Source organism: Varroa destructor, unplaced genomic scaffold (genome assembly GCF_002443255.2).
Source record: "Varroa destructor unplaced genomic scaffold, Vdes_3.0 BEIS01000006.1, whole genome shotgun sequence".
Taxonomy (NCBI): domain Eukaryota; kingdom Metazoa; phylum Arthropoda; class Arachnida; order Mesostigmata; family Varroidae; genus Varroa; species Varroa destructor.
The window spans coordinates 19,532,241-19,549,796 of record NW_019211459.1 but is presented as its reverse complement, the minus strand read 5'-3'; the positions used below and the strand labels follow the sequence as shown (position 1 = coordinate 19,549,796).

The 17,556-nt window shown below is 40.6% G+C and overlaps 1 protein-coding gene across 2 annotated transcripts in view; it reads right to left on the bottom strand.

Moving 5' to 3' along the window:
• The window catches only part of LOC111252452 (uncharacterized), a 26,919-nt gene extending 9,363 nt beyond the window's left edge, over window positions 1-17,556 (bottom strand). Inside the window, exons 1-2 of one of the 2 annotated variants that reach the window (XM_022810373.2) lie at window positions 15,870-17,556; window positions 1,681-1,782 (exon numbers count right to left, since the gene is read on the bottom strand). In XM_022810373.2, the coding sequence (XP_022666108.1) occupies window positions 1,681-1,782; window positions 15,870-15,872 (105 nt within the window). In that variant the 5' untranslated portion in view covers window positions 15,873-17,556. Of the gene's footprint in view, window positions 1-1,680; window positions 1,783-15,262; window positions 15,485-15,869 lie in introns of those variants that run through there. The other variant, XM_022810372.2, reaches the window with a different exon arrangement.

The following is a 17,556-nucleotide window of genomic DNA, read 5'->3' as shown; positions in this document are numbered from 1 at the left end:
TCCTTTCTGTACCTTTTTTGTTTTGCTCATACAGACACGCACGCACTACCGCATGTGCGCGCGTGCCATGAATGGGGTAGCTTTAAGTCGAGCAGCCAAAACGAGTCGTGTTCAGAGCTAGCACGGTCGACGTTACTCTAACAAGCTGCAACTGCTTCTGCAGACACGACCACAGCCGCTGCGGCCGGCGTCAACAGGAGAGTCATTGCTATTTATTCCGCACCATTTCTGTAACGACCCCGCCCGTAATCGATCGCAGCCGCTTCTTCTGCGTTCGTTGTTTTTTTCTGATATACTCCTCCGCGATCGAAGGCGCAGCCGCAGCGGCGGCACTTCGTTGACGTTCGCTGGTATCCGTGGCGTGGTTCATTGCCACGCAACTCGCAGTCACTGAGAACTATGGAAGCAGCGGTAGTATCGAAACTTTGGAAGAAAATGGCGACGAGACGATAGGAACAACACCACAAACGATATTGACAACAATAACAGTTTGCCACGGTGGGCAAAGACGAAACGGAGAATGGCAATGGCCACTAAGGTATAGGAGTTATATAGAATGTGGAGCAGATGCGAAACAACTTACGTTAGTGATCGGTCGCGTTATTCCCAACGTACGCCGTTCCTTATGCCATAGTTCACAAATGTCCTATGGGCATCTGCCCGATGTAAGTGTATTCTTATAGTATTCGTATCGGTCTTTTGACAGCTGATGAGCAACGTAATTATGTTAGAACAGAGACATTTCTTGTGCATTCGCTATGAGCCAAGCGCGATGGTCATTATATGAGACAAACTAGTAGAATCAATAGTAATAATAGTAATTCATATACCGATAATAATAGCTGCTGAGCGTTCGGCAGCCGATTGGCGATTTTGTCACAGTGATACCGCTACTTTAGTGGTCGGCTACAGTCAAGGGTTGGCTTGACGATTTTTCAATCCTGTATACGGATCGCGTACATGTGTAAATTTCAAGGAAGTCATTTTTTTTCTATGAATGGTCGCCACCAAACGAGAAAAAATTCTGCATTGCAGAAGGACGCTATAACGATTAGCTACAGTTAATAGAAAGCTGGAGTGATTAAGATAGGGGAATATAGTTTTCTCTTGTTATCTTTCTTTCTGTCCCTTTCGATGATTCCTGTGCTGATTGAAAAATGTTTGTCCTAATAGACAAAAAGACCTTTTGATACGCTTTACTATAACGAGTTTTATCGTTAATGGAAATATTACAAGCGGGACGTTCAAAATGTATACAGGTTGTGCCAAAAAAGCCATATGTTAAAAAGGAAATCGAAGGTTAGGTGGTAGTGAATCAAAGGAAAAGGCGAGTACTCTCAGTATTAAGTACTCTATGTAAGCCATTTTATACTGTGTAATGGATAGATACCTATTGATGGATGCTGTCTGTCAAATTTTTTTGATTTGACCTCCAATTTCAGCTATACGAAACAACGTTTGAAAATCCCTATTGAATATGTCAAGCTATTTCTATTCACTCGACTTATAGCGTCACAACGTCGTCATGTCGGCTGAAAATTACAGGATTGTCCGAACAATGGGCCTATAGCTATATCTTTAATTAAATCTGTAAAAAGAGAATAAACGGTAATTTATAAGGCTTTGATAAGATTTATCCACTATAGCAAAATATATTCAGATCATGTCGGCTGCACTGACATCTTGAGATCGATGTTGGACGCTGGTACTCCCTAGACGATCTCCCTGCACTCGAGCCACTACGATCACAACAAGTAAGACAGTTACTTCGCTTAATAATTCCTGCAATCACAAAATACAATATCGAGTTAATTCTAACAATCTTTAATTGGACAGATAGGCTACAATGGATGCGGAGAGATTTCGACTGCTTTGATGCGATGCAATAAAGCCTACGTAGGACAGTGCCTTCTTCCAAGGCACTTTCGGAACACGGCCGTATTCTATAATCTCTGATTATGCATATAGTTTGGTTCATGACGAACATTACGTAGGTACACAGGGTAGCCTCTACGTGCTTCCCTAGTCACAAGTCCTAAGTCACAAAGGACAGCTGGTGGAATTAAGCTATAGTTAAACCGACCCAGAACCTGCATGCAGGAATCGATATCAGATGATACTTGGATAATACGCAGTAAGTGGCTATAATCTCAAAGACATAGACGGATCGAACGACCTGTTCGTAGAGATGTCATTTTACCAATTTTTAGCGCGATTTACCAATCTTATTAGTACCAACTATTATTGTTATAGGTCAGAGCATAATCGGTTGTCACGCAAACATCTGCCAAACATAATACAATAGCTTAAAAGATGCTTTATTAGTCGGTATGCTCCTTATCTTATTAATACATATAGCCAAACTTGCAGTTAGAAACGAATAATCGTTAACTTGCCAAGAGATCACTCGTTAGCTAAAACGCGAATGCCCTGCTTTAGAAGCGTGTAATTGATTGCAGTTGTGTCAAAAGCCTGGTGTAAAAGTTTACAAGCCACTCCGAAGACTTCTGATATTCCACACGAGGGTCAGCAATTTTCTAGGGATCGACTGCCAATTTTAGAGGTTTGCAAAGCGTCTGCAACTTCAGCAGAAGTTCAGATGCGACTGTCTAACGTCTAGGCGAAGTATCATAAACCATTAGGTTAACCTAAAACAATTATGCTGGAAATTCATTCACATTTCGGCCACGCTGTCGCAGTTACCATAATACATTGTTTAATATTTTTTTTTAGCGTTGTTAAAGCTTAATAATTGATGGTTTTTAAAACTTGCGTTATTGATATTCCCCGGTTTATCCAGGAAATTATCTAGCTAGCTATAGTCAACCATAAGGACAACAAACAATATCTACGGTCTATTCGAAGCTATCAGCTTTGTCTCACATATGCGACTATAACAATGGAGTCCTAGTGAAATTATTTGAATGAAGCCGAGAAGCATATATTAAATTTTAGCAAGGATTTACAAGAAACTCCGTAGTTTTGTTGTCTCAACATCGCAATAATCCGATCAGTCTAGTCTGGCTACCGAATCGTGCTTGTCCTAGCACGCAAGGTATAAGTCACCTTTCCACAAACTTGTATTATTAAGGTGTTGGAAGTTAGCCAACAAACTAGAAAGCCTTAATGGTGCAGAAGAAGCATTGCCTGGACTAGCCACACCGTGACCATCGATTCGAGTGGTATTTGTAGCAAACGTGATTCATCTCATCCCACACTATTAGAATTACATGGCCCAGCAACAGTCCGCCACTCTGTCTCATCTTCGATAGATACAAGCAAAAACGCTCAGAAATAGCAGCAACGGTTATCTTTGAACTTGAAATTATGCGTTACAGGTAGCTCGCTTGAAGCGTAACGATAGATTGAGAATTTCGGGTACGATTCGATGTACCAGTCATCTTTGCTCAGTCAGGAGTTGCCACACCTGCTAGGGTTACGGTTCGTCCTGCCCAGGAATCGTTAGCGGACGCCAATTTTGAGGCCGTTATTATTGAATTATCAAAGCCATTTGTCCAAAATGTAAAGAGTAGACCGTTTGAAACCTGTCACGCAGCGCACATCGTTAATGACATATTTATGTAAAATTCAAATGATTTCAGAAATAGGTTTTTATAAGTTCTGCTGAAGTATTAACAGTGACTGTTATAAAAATTTTCGAGGCTTTGCTCTTTTTCCAAGGCTTGGCAGAATTGTTCATTGTCGCCTCTGTGTTTCCTCTGAACTATCTTATAATTATTGTTGTACCACTCGTTCTCCAATCAAGTTCTGATATAAATGGTATTTTATACGTTCATATTATGACACAAGTCCGAGTATGTTTCTGGCTTATTTTATTCTGGCAAACCACACAACTAATCCCATCATTACAAAAATCGCATTAGCGAAAAGTATTAAACACGAAGCGTTGGACAAAGGAAAGACGCGAATACTAAAGGCTGTCTCTAGTTCAAGTATTTCTGATGTGTGAATCTGCAGTAATCAACTTCCTTCTTAAAGGATAAGAAGACCAGTATGACCAGTTTAGGCCTTTTTCAAGACGAGGTCAGTTATAATGGAAAATTTCCCGTACGTTGTAATCCAGGTCGGCCTATGTCCGCCTAATTCGTTAAACATATTCACTGAATGTTTCGCTACATGAAGATCTAGTTTGGCATATTATATTGTCGCTATCTATCGCAACATGGCATGATAAAAACGGCGCTAAGGTTTCCACATTGTTAATAAAACATAGTAAATATCTGATCAGCGTCTCATGTAATTGACATCGTGCCTAATGCGGAACTATGTGATTTCATTTTTTATTTCAACCATATATACAAGGAGTGTGGGCAAACTTATTGAATTGTAAATCATGCAATAAGCTCCATTTACATAAAGTCAACATTAAAGATTCGACATTTCTCTAACGAGCAATAACGCAGCTAACTTCAGGTAACCCAAACTCTCGATCACGCATCGATTAAAACGTTTAAAGCTAAAACGACACTAGCCATCTTCTGTAAGATATTTCTATTGATTTGAAGATTTGCGTTTCACTAGCGATTTGTCATGTTAACCCATGAAATCGTTTCACAATCATAAGTTGAGCTATCAACTGACATTTTGAATCGGCCGCGCTTTTTGCACGCTGTTTTAGCCGCAAATCAAGCTCCGCTCTGTACGTATTCATGCGACGAATGTCACGAAACGTCGCTACTTCTTATGATAGCCTAACATACAGGCCCGGACAGATACAGGCCAGTACACTTGTGCTCCTATGTTGATAAGTTTGTTAATAAATGATGCGAGCATTAGAAGCTGCTCTGATAATCTATATGTAATAATAGTTACGATGATCAATGCCAAAGCGCAGGGCCTTTGTGCTTTAAGGCGACAGAACTATCTTCTCATTTATCAATTAATATAACCATGCACGCTTAACTATTCCGGAAACTGCTAAAGACTGACTACGAAATGAGGAATTTGATAAAAAAAAAGAAGGTCCTTCTCCGACTGTTTAGAATATTAGGAAACGGGTAGTTATGATTAGTTTGTTTCTCATGTGTTGATATATATATATATATATATATATATATATACCTATGTCTTCAGAAAGTGTAAAGGGGTGACCCGGTGGGTCTCGAACTATGTATTTACAGTACACTCACGGATAAAATCTATTTTAAGGTGTATCCTCTCGTGAGCTTTATAAGAACGTCTCGAACCATATGCGATGTTATTTGATTCAGCGGATGCTTTAAAATATCTATCTTCATTTACTACGTTACGAGAAATTAAGTGTTGTCAAAACTGTAGTTTCTTCAACAGATTTAACTTTGTATAGTAGCGTTCTATGCACATACATATACTAGAGAAGTTTGGTCTGCAGATGATAAGTCAGTAGTTATTCGCCTAGATTATATCGGCGTCACGCATGGCACCTAACTAGGCAGCGGACCCTCAACCTTCAAACAGTGAAGTTCCTACTGGGTCTTTCAGCCGCGCCGGCCGTTACAGCCATTGAAGTCCAAGATTTGTTAGATTCCACAAGTTATATTTGATGTTTGATTTTCTATTTTTTTTTCCAATTCGGAGTAGTTCGGCTAACCACATGCCATATAGCACGTATGTGTTAACAGTACATCTGGCCCAATTAGCACCAAATGGGCTAAAGCCATCAACGAATGATAAATAGAACTAAACATATAATTTCTTTCCAGTGCACGTTCGTCGTCTGCGTTTTTGTCCCCGTCAAATACAGACACCGTGCCGACAGTAACGGCATTACACATCTGCTGACGTGAAAAAAATACGGCAGAATTTTACAAAAAAAGAAATCAGATCAAGAAGAAGTTTCTTTGACGGTATTTTTCTGTGCTTTGGTACGCTTGCGTCATTTCGTTCTTTTTCGTGGAAAGTTTTCGGGTACTGCCATTGCTGTTCATTATCGCGCTGGAGCAACTGCCCCGCGGCCGCTGTCGATTCGTGCAAGCTGCTGTTCTGTTACAAACAACATTTCTTCCTCACAATGCGTTCAACAGTCAAAGTAATGAAACTTCTCTGTCTGGTCGAGTGACCCCGACCGAGTGCAACATCTGGCGCAGAAGCAGTAGCAAGCAGGAGAAATACAAACGATAACCATTCATAATACAACATGGCCATTCTTCAGGTCTTCACGATCACGCTCTATTGCTGCAGTAGTGGCACCAGATCTTGATACAGCAAATGGAAAAGCACCAGTATGCCGATACAAAAACTCGTGAGCTTTGTGCTGCTTTAAGTATATATATATTTTTTTTGTTTAAGGAAGACTTCAGCGTCCCTAAGTAGGAACGTATCTTCTGGAAGTATTGAAAAAAACAGGACCAACTAATGTATGATGAGTGAAGGGCGACAAAAACTAAATTATAGTACGGGTAGATTCGAAAATAGCTTCAACTAAGCATTTCAAAAACGTTAGCGTAAGGTCGGAACTATGATGCGTACGGTGCTATAATTGTCGTCGTGAAACGCTACACATCGGGAACGATACAATTGGAAAAGGTAATAATGCTTTTAAAGAGAGGTCACGTAGTGATTCCTACCGAAATTTACTTTTGCCCTGCGTAACGGAAATAACGGTCAGCGACCATGATCGCAGAACACGTGACTAATCAAGCAGTACGTCAAACATACTACTACTCGTATTCGTAAGCGTACAAATAGCGCTTGGGTGCTTATCGTTTCGCGCATGTGCTTTCATCGATAATTACGTAAGTTGTTGGGAACGCTCTAGACCGGAAATTGTAGGTTATACTAGCTTCCTATTTGAAAATCTATGCATAGGAAGCACAGGCGGTATATATTCATACTTTTCTAAAAACGTGTAAAACGGTCTCCAGCGGATAGTTTGATGTTGTTTATTGTGACGAAGCAGGCGTCATGGCAGATTTGATACTCAGATATTCTGACCCACATGTCCAACCGAAACAATCTTCTTCTCTGTTCTCGTAGAGCAGCATTTAAATGCAATAGACTTCCATAATTTATTCGAATATACACTTGAATTCTGGCAGATTATAGACCGTTTCACAGAAGTCAAGACATGTCCTGTCTAATTTTACGAACGAACCTCATACAGAACGGGGTTGTCTGAATACTCAGTTACACAGGGCCTTACAGTGTATGTACCTTCGTACCTCACTGTAGGCCGGCTAGAAAAATGCATTACGCCCCGTTTTTGCAACATCATATAGCAGTTAGATTATGTATACACGGAAGCAAGAGCTGGCTATTGGACTTCACGTAAACATAAGTCAAAGTATTCGCGCTACAACAACAGGATATCCAGGTAATGTCTGTGCAAATACATTACGCCACCCAGAAAAAGCTGTTTTCTACGAAGCTAAAGGTTAGGAAATAACATGCCTCGTACGAGTTTTTTTCCCAAAAATATATGTTTGTTTCACAGATAAGTACCAGGCAGTAACTGGAAAGAAGTAGAAGAAAAAAAAACGAAGATAGCAGACCTGCGCCAGCATTTTGCTGGTATGAAGGCGATCTCGCGCCGGCCATTCGAGCTCTTCTCGGTGGGTTTCCTGATCATTTGGGAGAAAGACACAGTGTCCCTTAACCCGCCCCTAATACGACCATTGGCGCGATAGTGGCAATGCTAACTTTTACGAATCATGATTGAGCAATGGCAACAGCTGCCATCAACGTCGACTCTGTCGGATATTTATCGTCCGGACGTAAGAAAACAATTTACCATCCAAATTATATCGGAGGCCCTATAATCGATAGGCCTTGTATACCGCTCGAGTGTCATATTGCCAATTGATTAAAGTAGATAAACTAACTTAGCTGGAAATCAGTGAAACACTCCAGCCATTATCCAGGCTCAAGTTGAATGCAGCACAATCTTCTGGTGGTTACAATATTAGCTACGCTATAATGTTTATGATTTTGATCTTCTATAAAAATGAAAAAAAAAAAAACTTTTTAATAGTTCTGTAGAGACGTCTTTTCTGCCAGCATTGCACGAACAGTTTGCAATATGCATAGACAGAAAAATAGGCCAATGTAATCAAACAAGCGTAAGCACATACACTCGTTCATTATTTCAGCTAGCCACTAACAAAATAATAACACACGTTTTTCCTATACACATATATCTATGTAGAATATGTACTGAAGCTTTTTGACCCATATAGTAACGCAGCATTACACTGTTTTCTGTTGGTCCTAAGCGCAGTCCTTCATTACACTGCCACGTCGCAAGTTTCTGAATCTCAATCAGCAGCGATGAGTGGCCCATTTGTTCCCTTTTTTTAACGCTAGTGGGTAGCTCGTCGGTAAAAAGGACCTGAATTCATCATTCGCGTCTGGTTGGTGTCTTAGGTACCTTTACGCTGCTGGGGCGAAAGCGACTGGATTAGGGTGCGATCGAACATTATTTAAATAAAAAGTAAACAAAGGGCGGATTCTCGTATATAGGGTAGTGGGATATCTCCTGATCGTTCGCAAAAAAAAAGGGGTCTTTAACAGTCTTCATTTTTTGTTACTTTCAAAATAGGCGATGGATGTGTAACAAACATACGAGCAAAAGTGTTTTTTGCCCGAACCTATATTATGATCTATGTCTTATTATTGACACTAACTGCTGGCCGTCCACTCGTAAACTAAAATATGCCCATAGTAAAGCGTATACAGGTGCCAAACGCGTGTGTGCACAAATCAACAGAGACCGCTTCATGATTATTGCTAAATGTAAGCGGGGGTATATAATTCTACATTTGTATTTCGATGCAACGATAGCCCTTCAATAGACTGTACTGTTTACATGGAACTCGAAAACCCCTTCCATAGATAACCTTATGTAGATTATGCCGGATCATGACGGAACGACTCTGCATATATGCACAGCTAAGCAGATTCTTGCATTTCGATTTAGCTAGAGGCTGGATAGGTATGGTTTTCTTTCAAAGACAAAAATTGACGCCATTATATATGGTGTCAATTTTTGTTGGAAGTAATTTCAACAAGAAAAGAAAGTGATTATCTGTCAGTATAATCATAGAACAAGGTATTCGGCCCGTTGCGTACCATATTGAGGACCAGCTAAGCTCCTGAATTTTTCGAAGGAAAGCTTTTTAGCAGTATTGTTTTACACTCTCTAAAAAGAAGTATTTCGAATAGAACTACTTTTAGGTAACGACACAAAAAAGGAGAATTACACTTAAACGTACACTTTAGACAGTGTCGGATTCATTAAAACCTTAAAGGGAAAACACGTGCTGGACCTGACCCCTTTTCTTTGTTTGTTTTAAACAAATTATATTCATATAAAAAATTAAATAGGAATTTTCCTTTAGAACCGTCTAATTTCGGTTAGTTGTTCCTGTGGTTACCTAACATTTCAGATCGTCTACACCTATTCCAGTCATTGACCGATCTATGTTTTCAACGTCGAAGTAATGGTACACCAACAGGACGAACCTAATTCAATATTCTTCATAGTTTATTATGCATTCAATTAGAGGCTTCGCGAAGTATCTTCTCGACAAATAGCACGCTAATTTACTACTAGGATAAATGATCTACGTAGCGTAATGTATATATACTTCATCAGTGCACAGATCGGCCCTAAACCATGCGCATAGAAAATGTCTCCTATTAATATAAACGTCCTCCCATTGGACAAAGTCTTTTTGTACTTCAAGATATCCGATGACTATGACTCGCGACGAATGCCATACTGGCTTCTTTTAGCTAGTTCATTGTTGATACAACAATGGCTCTGAAACAACAGAAATCGATCTGAGAACCATTGTTGTTCTCTGTTTAAATATTCTTTTTTTTTATATCGTACAACTGCCCCAAGTAAATGCAGCTTCATGAAACTGTTGACACCCTACTTCATATCGTATGGCCGTAATCTAACATATAAGGACATGTTTACTACGTGAAAGATCTATCGGATTAAACGACTCCATCAACTGACGCGTACTCTGAATAAATATGAGATTCTAGTTGAGATCAAATAAACTTACAGAAATGAGGAAATTTAATGACGTCTGAGAAAACGATGAAATAGTTACCATTGAAAAATACTATGATGTTCAGGTTCAACGATTTTAATATGTTAGATCCGTAATTTTACCGAAAATTACATTTGTAATTACATACATAATAAAACACATAATCCATACCCGGACTCGAACATTCACGTACTAGCTGAGTTATTATATGGCTGTAAATTTGCATGTCATGTACTTCATGGTAAAATGTACAAGCCATCCCGTTTCTAGCACTTCAATCACACAACTTAAGTTACCTCGTATTGATCATTTAAATGCCCTGATTGAAAAACTGCGCCATGGGTTCTTAAATGTCGTGTTTTGCTATTCTTTTAACAATCATGTAGAAATCACGAAAGCTATTCGTCGGCTCGGATATTCGGATACTTCTGTCTGTGTAGTGTAGAGAGAGTAAAATTTGTACTCGTAAGAAAATCCTCATCGATGCGGTTTAACATGGTAATGACTGTGAAATTGTATAATTGCCAACGTCAACAATTAACGAAATAAGGCAGAAAAATTCTTGAACGCGGCTGCGTACTTAAGAAGAGATAACAAAATAGTTCGTGACAATCAAAACCATGAATACAAATTGAAAAAAATATGGATTTAAGTATCTTCCTAGGTTAGTGGAGATGGAAAGCGACGTACAAATCGATTTTTTGTTTGTTTTTTTTTTTTTCGCAAGTACAAAATTGGAAACAAGTGGAAAAACCAAAAGGAACACTTAAGCCAAATAGGATTGTTTACTTTAGTAGGCTGATTGTGTAACTCTAGACGAACACCGGACGTTTCTGTAAACAGACTTCCGTTAGTGGGCATCTAAGAGACAAATCGATAAATATACACCGCCACTTCGTTCACGCACAGCCTATTTAATACATACAGCTATAGTGTAAACAGTTAGCGAAGTAGGGAGGCCATCACACCGGACGCTACAGCACGCTATCCAGGCACCCGCCAAATGATATGTATCGCTATTATGAGACATCTATCTTATTTCATTGGTATTAATGCGCCATACGGTGGTCGGTGAAGGGCATATCAGTACGACTGAGATAATGATTGAATGTCATTTTAACGAAAATTAGAGCACCAATCGCGAACAGACGTAGCGAAAACAGTAATTGTAGAAAATGAAGAAGCTAAAACGAAATCTGGTGACGAGCTCGAGTTCGTATGAATAATCGATCCAATGGCACAAAGAGTATTGTTCAGGCCGAAATCGGCACCGGAACAAGTACCATATATCTGTCGATATGTGATTGATACAAGTGAAGGTTTGAATCCTGCTTCGGGACCAGCCAAATCCTTGTTTCCTTTGGACAGCATAAAACAAAGGCTGTAGCTAAAGCTGTAAAAGTCCGCCTAGGGCTTTGAAATTAAAAGCGGCCTTAATGCAATCTTTTCGGCAAAAAACATGATATGCAAATGAGTGAAGCGCAGCTTTTTGCGAATGACACTCTCCGTAAATTCAATGATCAACCACCGTACAGCGACGTATACAGTAAATTGACGTTTCTGGCTGATTGCTATTTGAGACAAAGTTACAGTTTGACAAATGCGAAGATATATCCGCAAGACGCGTCATCCGAATGAGGCCATCTGCTCCAAAACTCATCACTACCTGTATAGGTCTCTTTTAAGGTATTATAGCACCAAAATCGAACGCCTGTCTATGTGAGTGAGACGTCCCCCATCCTGCGAATGTTTGTTGCATATTAAACTACCGTACGATAGCGAACCCTCGTTCGAAATCCGCTCACGGAATAATAGGCTTCACTTCCCACTCATACGATTCAAATCCCAATTATTATTTGAGGAATTGTATTTGACTGAATCGAGTGATCGGTTACAGACGGGGGCGATAGCCCCTCGTTGCCCGAACAATGTTCATACGGACCTGTTATGGGTGAGACGAGCATTTTGGTACTATTTTAGGCTTTATTTATTTAGTTTGCGTATTTGTCTACTGAGATGCTGCGGGAATTTCAAGCGGTCAGGTCTTGCACTTGTAAAATTGTCAATCAAGTTAGAAAGAAGGATCAGCTCATTAGAACGGATCCGTAATTGGCTGTCAAAATCGAGAGGAGGCTTTGGGCTCTGATGTGCAGTAGGTGAACGTGGGCTTCGGAAATATCGGTGGTGTCTCATTTCTATAATAGGTGCCAGTGTTACAACAGAGAATGGCAGTATATTTTGATATGACGAATACTTTTTCATGTTGAAAGAAACGACCCTGAAAAAAACGATAAATTTCTCCGTTCAAAGATTTTTATAGCACGAGTTAACTAGCTTAAAAATAGTTAGTTACACAAGACAAAAATATCTAGAAACTTAATTAGTAAACGACCAGTGTGTCCACAGGCTTCTGTCTGACAGGTCTGCTATCAGTGGCAAACTTCCTATTTTATAAATCTTTTTGCGTGTTACCCGATTTTGAACAAGTTCACAACAGACTGCTATTTTCTAAAGTTGTAAGATGGTTACTTTATTAGCATAAATCAAAATTACAGTTGGGTTCGTTGATGTTATTATATACCTCGTTATGTTGAAGGACATTGTAATGAATCCTTACCCCATTTTCGACTAACGTGTGACAATAACGTTATGAAACTGGGCAAAAAATGACACTATCCATGTATCGCACGTCTTTCTATCTTCGATTTCAAATTCAATTAAATCAATTCGTTTGCCTTTGTCTTACCCTCATAAGAAGATAACTCAAAAACTCGCGGCGAAGCAATCTTCATTTTCTGTTTTTAACTAAATGGACGCCTTTCGAATATAGCGAATGTCCGTGTTTAAATATACATTGGGCCATTGTAATAGAGTATTGTTAATGACTACGAAACAAATCCAGAGTGAAGAAAAAACGTGATATAAGCCTCACTGGGCTAATACGTCACCAAATCTCACACAACAAAAATGCCATGTTCATATTAGATATGCAGATAGACACACCCATGTGCCCATAGACTGCGACTACCCCAACGGTTCCCGGCAATAGAATTCTATATTAGTACCACCCACGTATCGAGGGATACGGATCAAGTGCGCCAATCTCTTCGTTCTGTGATGCAAGGTATTGAACGAGCTAGTTACTACTGTATTGTGTTGCCGAAATCATCGTTTGTTATTTCTACTGCTGCTCGATCCCGTTTTTAATAATGGTCCATCAATTCGTGCCCAATGCACTAGCGTGACGTTCACTTCTAAATATTACTACGGTAAGATTGTACTTAATAGATGGGGCAGTTTGATAGCATTATGCAATCGTATCTGACCAAGTTAACAGCAATTTATGGGAATCCTGAAGTTAAGTTCTCACGGGACTGATGTTGCTACTATCGCCCGTTATTGCACACTCTGTAATGGATATAGCTACCATCGGTGAATGCGCCGAGAAAAATCAACCTAGTACAAACCCAAACATGAACGTTTCTCTAACATTTTCCATTTGTAAAGCAATTATTAAATATTTAGACATGTGAAACTGTCTAAGTTCAGCGTTTTGTGGCGGGAATGGTCGAGAAATCTAGTAACTGCCGGAGTTGAAGCTGGGCCACATAAAGAGACAAATACCCATTATTCGCGCCTAACGTTTAACTGCATAACTATAGCTTAATTTTGAAACGTATTGAGTAGCAACACGTATTGGGACTTTTTTTACTATTAGTTACCCTACAAACAAGAGCAGATTCAATTTTTTTGTTTCACAACTTCGGGCACTTGAACAAGTGAGCTATAAGTTTCGCGAGTAAAGGGATCGCATGTAACTAATCGAGGTTACCGGCGGATTAGGCGGAAAATGCAGGTTTGTCTATCGCTGATATTTTAATTTTCCAGTACTTAGTAATCGGCATGGTAACCATGCTTGACCTTGAAAGTAAGGGGTGCGGCGGTACGTTCATACCGACAATTTACGTTGGCTTAAATATTGCATTTCGATTTCCTTCAATGCTTCAAGATACCGTACATTAATTTTGGCTAGAAACCACTTAAAAAAGACTATACATGATAAGCTTAATACCTGTTTTACAAATGTAGGCCCTTTTATAGTTTACTGAGAATTGTGCTAAAACAGTGACATTCCTAGTCCTTTACAGGATCTCACGGTCAAATTTCGACCAAAAGAATTTGTCTTTGTCCCTGACAAGCTTCGCACAAAAGGATCCAGAATCAAGGTAGACTGAAATATTTTTCGGCCCTAAATACTTCAAGCACATTATGCTATCGATCCACAGTGTGAGTTCCTGTCAATTTAGCGTTTCTTCAAAGCGCCAAGCATAGATTAAAAAAAAAACGTAAATTTTACTATTAATTACCATTTAAAGCAGCTCCTATAGAATATATATATATATATATACACAAAGGCAAATATGCATTTTATGACTAGCGAAGCTGACGAAAAACGCGTTCAGATGTGTCAAGCATGGCCAACTAAGATATCGTTGCAGTGTCGTTGAATAGTGCAAGCCCTTTTTCACTTGGGCAGATAAATCTCAGCTTTCAGTCCTCCATTGGGTTGAGAAATGGCCAACCTTACGTACGCCTACATACGAATGTACCGAGCATAAGTAACTTATTGAATGCTATATGTATATTGTAACCTTAACAGACCTTGGGCGAATCTTGTCTCGATTACCCACGGCGCATCGTAACAATGTTAAACAAGTTCTGTAATAATGCAACACATTCTCGTACGAAGTAGTCGTTACCTTGTGCTTTCAACCTCTAACGCTCTTCCAAATGTCTCGTTATGATCTAAATAACTAAAAAGGCCTTCGACGACGATCGTTTGAACTGTTATTTAGAGCCGTGACATCGATCCTGTATCCCGAAAATTATTGACCTTTCGAATCACCTACGTTCTATGGAAGCAGAATGCGTCGACAGGCGTAGATCGGTTTAGGAATACGTCGGGGTACTTTTTTGGGGGGTAGTCAACTTGAATGTCGAAATCTGCAACGTTATCTTGGCGCCTCGTGAAGTTATGCGTGTATTTATTCGCACCACACAGACTGGAACATCTGCGTTGTAGCGAAAGCTATGATTAGACATACTAGTGTAACTACGTCATGTTTTTATTAATCTAGAGCTGTAAATGTGTGTAACTTAATAGCGGCATGTTCATGCTGACTGCGGTAAAGGCCAACCTCGGTATAGGACAACTTGAGCATGCAGCGCTATTAACGATATTGAATCGTATCTGTACTAACATTCGAGAGCCAATAACGTAGCCATGCTGGGCCACAGATCCTCATCTTGTTTCCCGATCTAGCCTGATTAGCGTTTGGGATCTGGCGGCTATACAACTGCCTCCAAACACCTTCCAACACATCCACACTTGCTGGTAAATGATTATCTTAAAACGATGTGTTCCGTCTCTCAGTGCTTAGCTGTTCGCAATCGCTCTACGACTTCACTCGGAATATAGCTTCGACTGGTTAAAATATTAGTTTGGAAATTATTCCTCCCGCGTTGTTCTCGCTCTTATCATATAATATATAATGAAGTCCATCTATGCGTACCTGAACGTTTCTCAGGTACTAAGGGTGAGCGCGTCAGACTGAGTTGCTCGCTACCAAAGACAGGCAAGCGCAATCACGATCAAATGCGAAACGTGCGCTGACGTTTTTTCAAACGGCTATTTTATGCCTGGATTCCTCATTAAGCGTTGCAATTTTTACCAGCGATTGTTAAGTCCTCTTACACGCGTCGTTCGACCTTGGTATTCATCAAATATATATATACATCCATATTTTATGCTTTCATACATTTCGCATGCATTTTTATATGAAGTAATGTATAGATAGACGTGCCTACCATATTAGCCTTATACGTGTTTATCTGACCGATATGTAAGGTTGCTGATTGGCGCGTCGTGAATCGTGTCCGTGTTTTCCAACACCAAAGTTACTTCACCACGACGACGACGACGACGACGACAGTGAACACGCTGACGACAAAACGAAAACACAGGACTCTCGTGCACATACACACACACACACACACACACACACACACATACACTGATACACAATTACGGATGTACAAGTAACGATTTTTACAAAAACACCAATACACCAAAAAGCCAACACCTTAAGAAATCCAAAAGCAGTAGACAGCCAGCGATTTCGCTTGAGTCGACGAGATTGACGTAGTTTCCCCTTGAAGCACGGGCCAGTTGGATTCACTTTTAACGTTTTTCAATCGCTCGCACAAAGTTGTTGATCTAAATATCCCGGTGTATGACTGGGATCACAACAACAGTTGGTCAGTAAGTAAATTGATTCGTCAGAACTTCCTGTCGCATGTGTGTAAGCTCCTTCTGATGCTTGTTTTCCTCGTTTGCCTGGTTGGTGCTCGTTTTTCACGCTAGGTCTACATCAGACCGACAGCCCCGACAAGGCATAACTACTATCTTTAAAATCTATTATGGTAAGTTGTTGCAAAAACCGTGGGCACGATACGAGTATAAACATGTTCGACTAGGGTAGCGGGATCTTAACGGCTCACATGATTTGCAGACCCAGCCGGCGACAGGTAGCAGTAGCTCCAATGGCTTCACCTTTTAACCTTTACCCTATGGAGACGCGCACCGAACAAGGCACTTTTTCCTAACAGAAACCTTCCCGCGTAGAGCTGACAAGGAAAATAGTCCTCACAGAGGAAAGGCCAGTCACCATAGTTTTTCCCGGGAGGAAAACGCAGCTGTCAAGCATCTGTAGGCGTATAAGGTTCTCGAGGGCAACAAACAAAAAATCTATTGTTTCGTTTGTGCTGTACGTAGAGGGCACAGTGGGAACAGTCACACATAGACAAGAATCGATGTGTGGACAGTAAACACTGCAGAGAGATAGTAGCTCGCGTAGATCGGGTGGAGTCGCACGGTAGAAGGGCTTCTGTCTATCTGGTTCAGCGACCGTTGTATGAGTCGATGGAGTCCCTATCGACGCGCGCGCGGATCGCTAAACAGCTGACTCGCCGAGGCGCGCCCCTCTATATACTATAGACTATCGACTGCGGCAGTGGCAGCAGCAGCAGCAGCAGCAGCAGCGACACACTATAACAACCACTATTACACCTAGTAGCATGTAGTAGCAGGGGGTAGTTTTGCCACACCACTCTATGCCAGTGGCGATGGCCGATGCAAGCAGGCAGTGGGCAAGCAAAAGCAGCTGTCAACAGAAGAACAATCGAACGCAATTGGGTCCCCTCCCGCCGCCTACGGGCCCTCGCCCTGACCGCTCCCAACAGCTGATACAACACCGTTATGCTGCAGCGGCGGTAGCAGGAGCAGACAATTGCAGCCAAGTTGCCGATGCAGCTGGAGCTACAACAAACAACAACAGCAACAGCAGCAGCAACAACAACAACAACAACCATGGTGATAACTGTTTCAGCCTATGATCTAACAGCGGAGGGGGTTTCTTGTACGGCGTGCGAACGTGCTCACTACGCGGCTCATGCGCTGAAAGTTCAACAGGTGACCATTGAAAAGTCGTTGAAT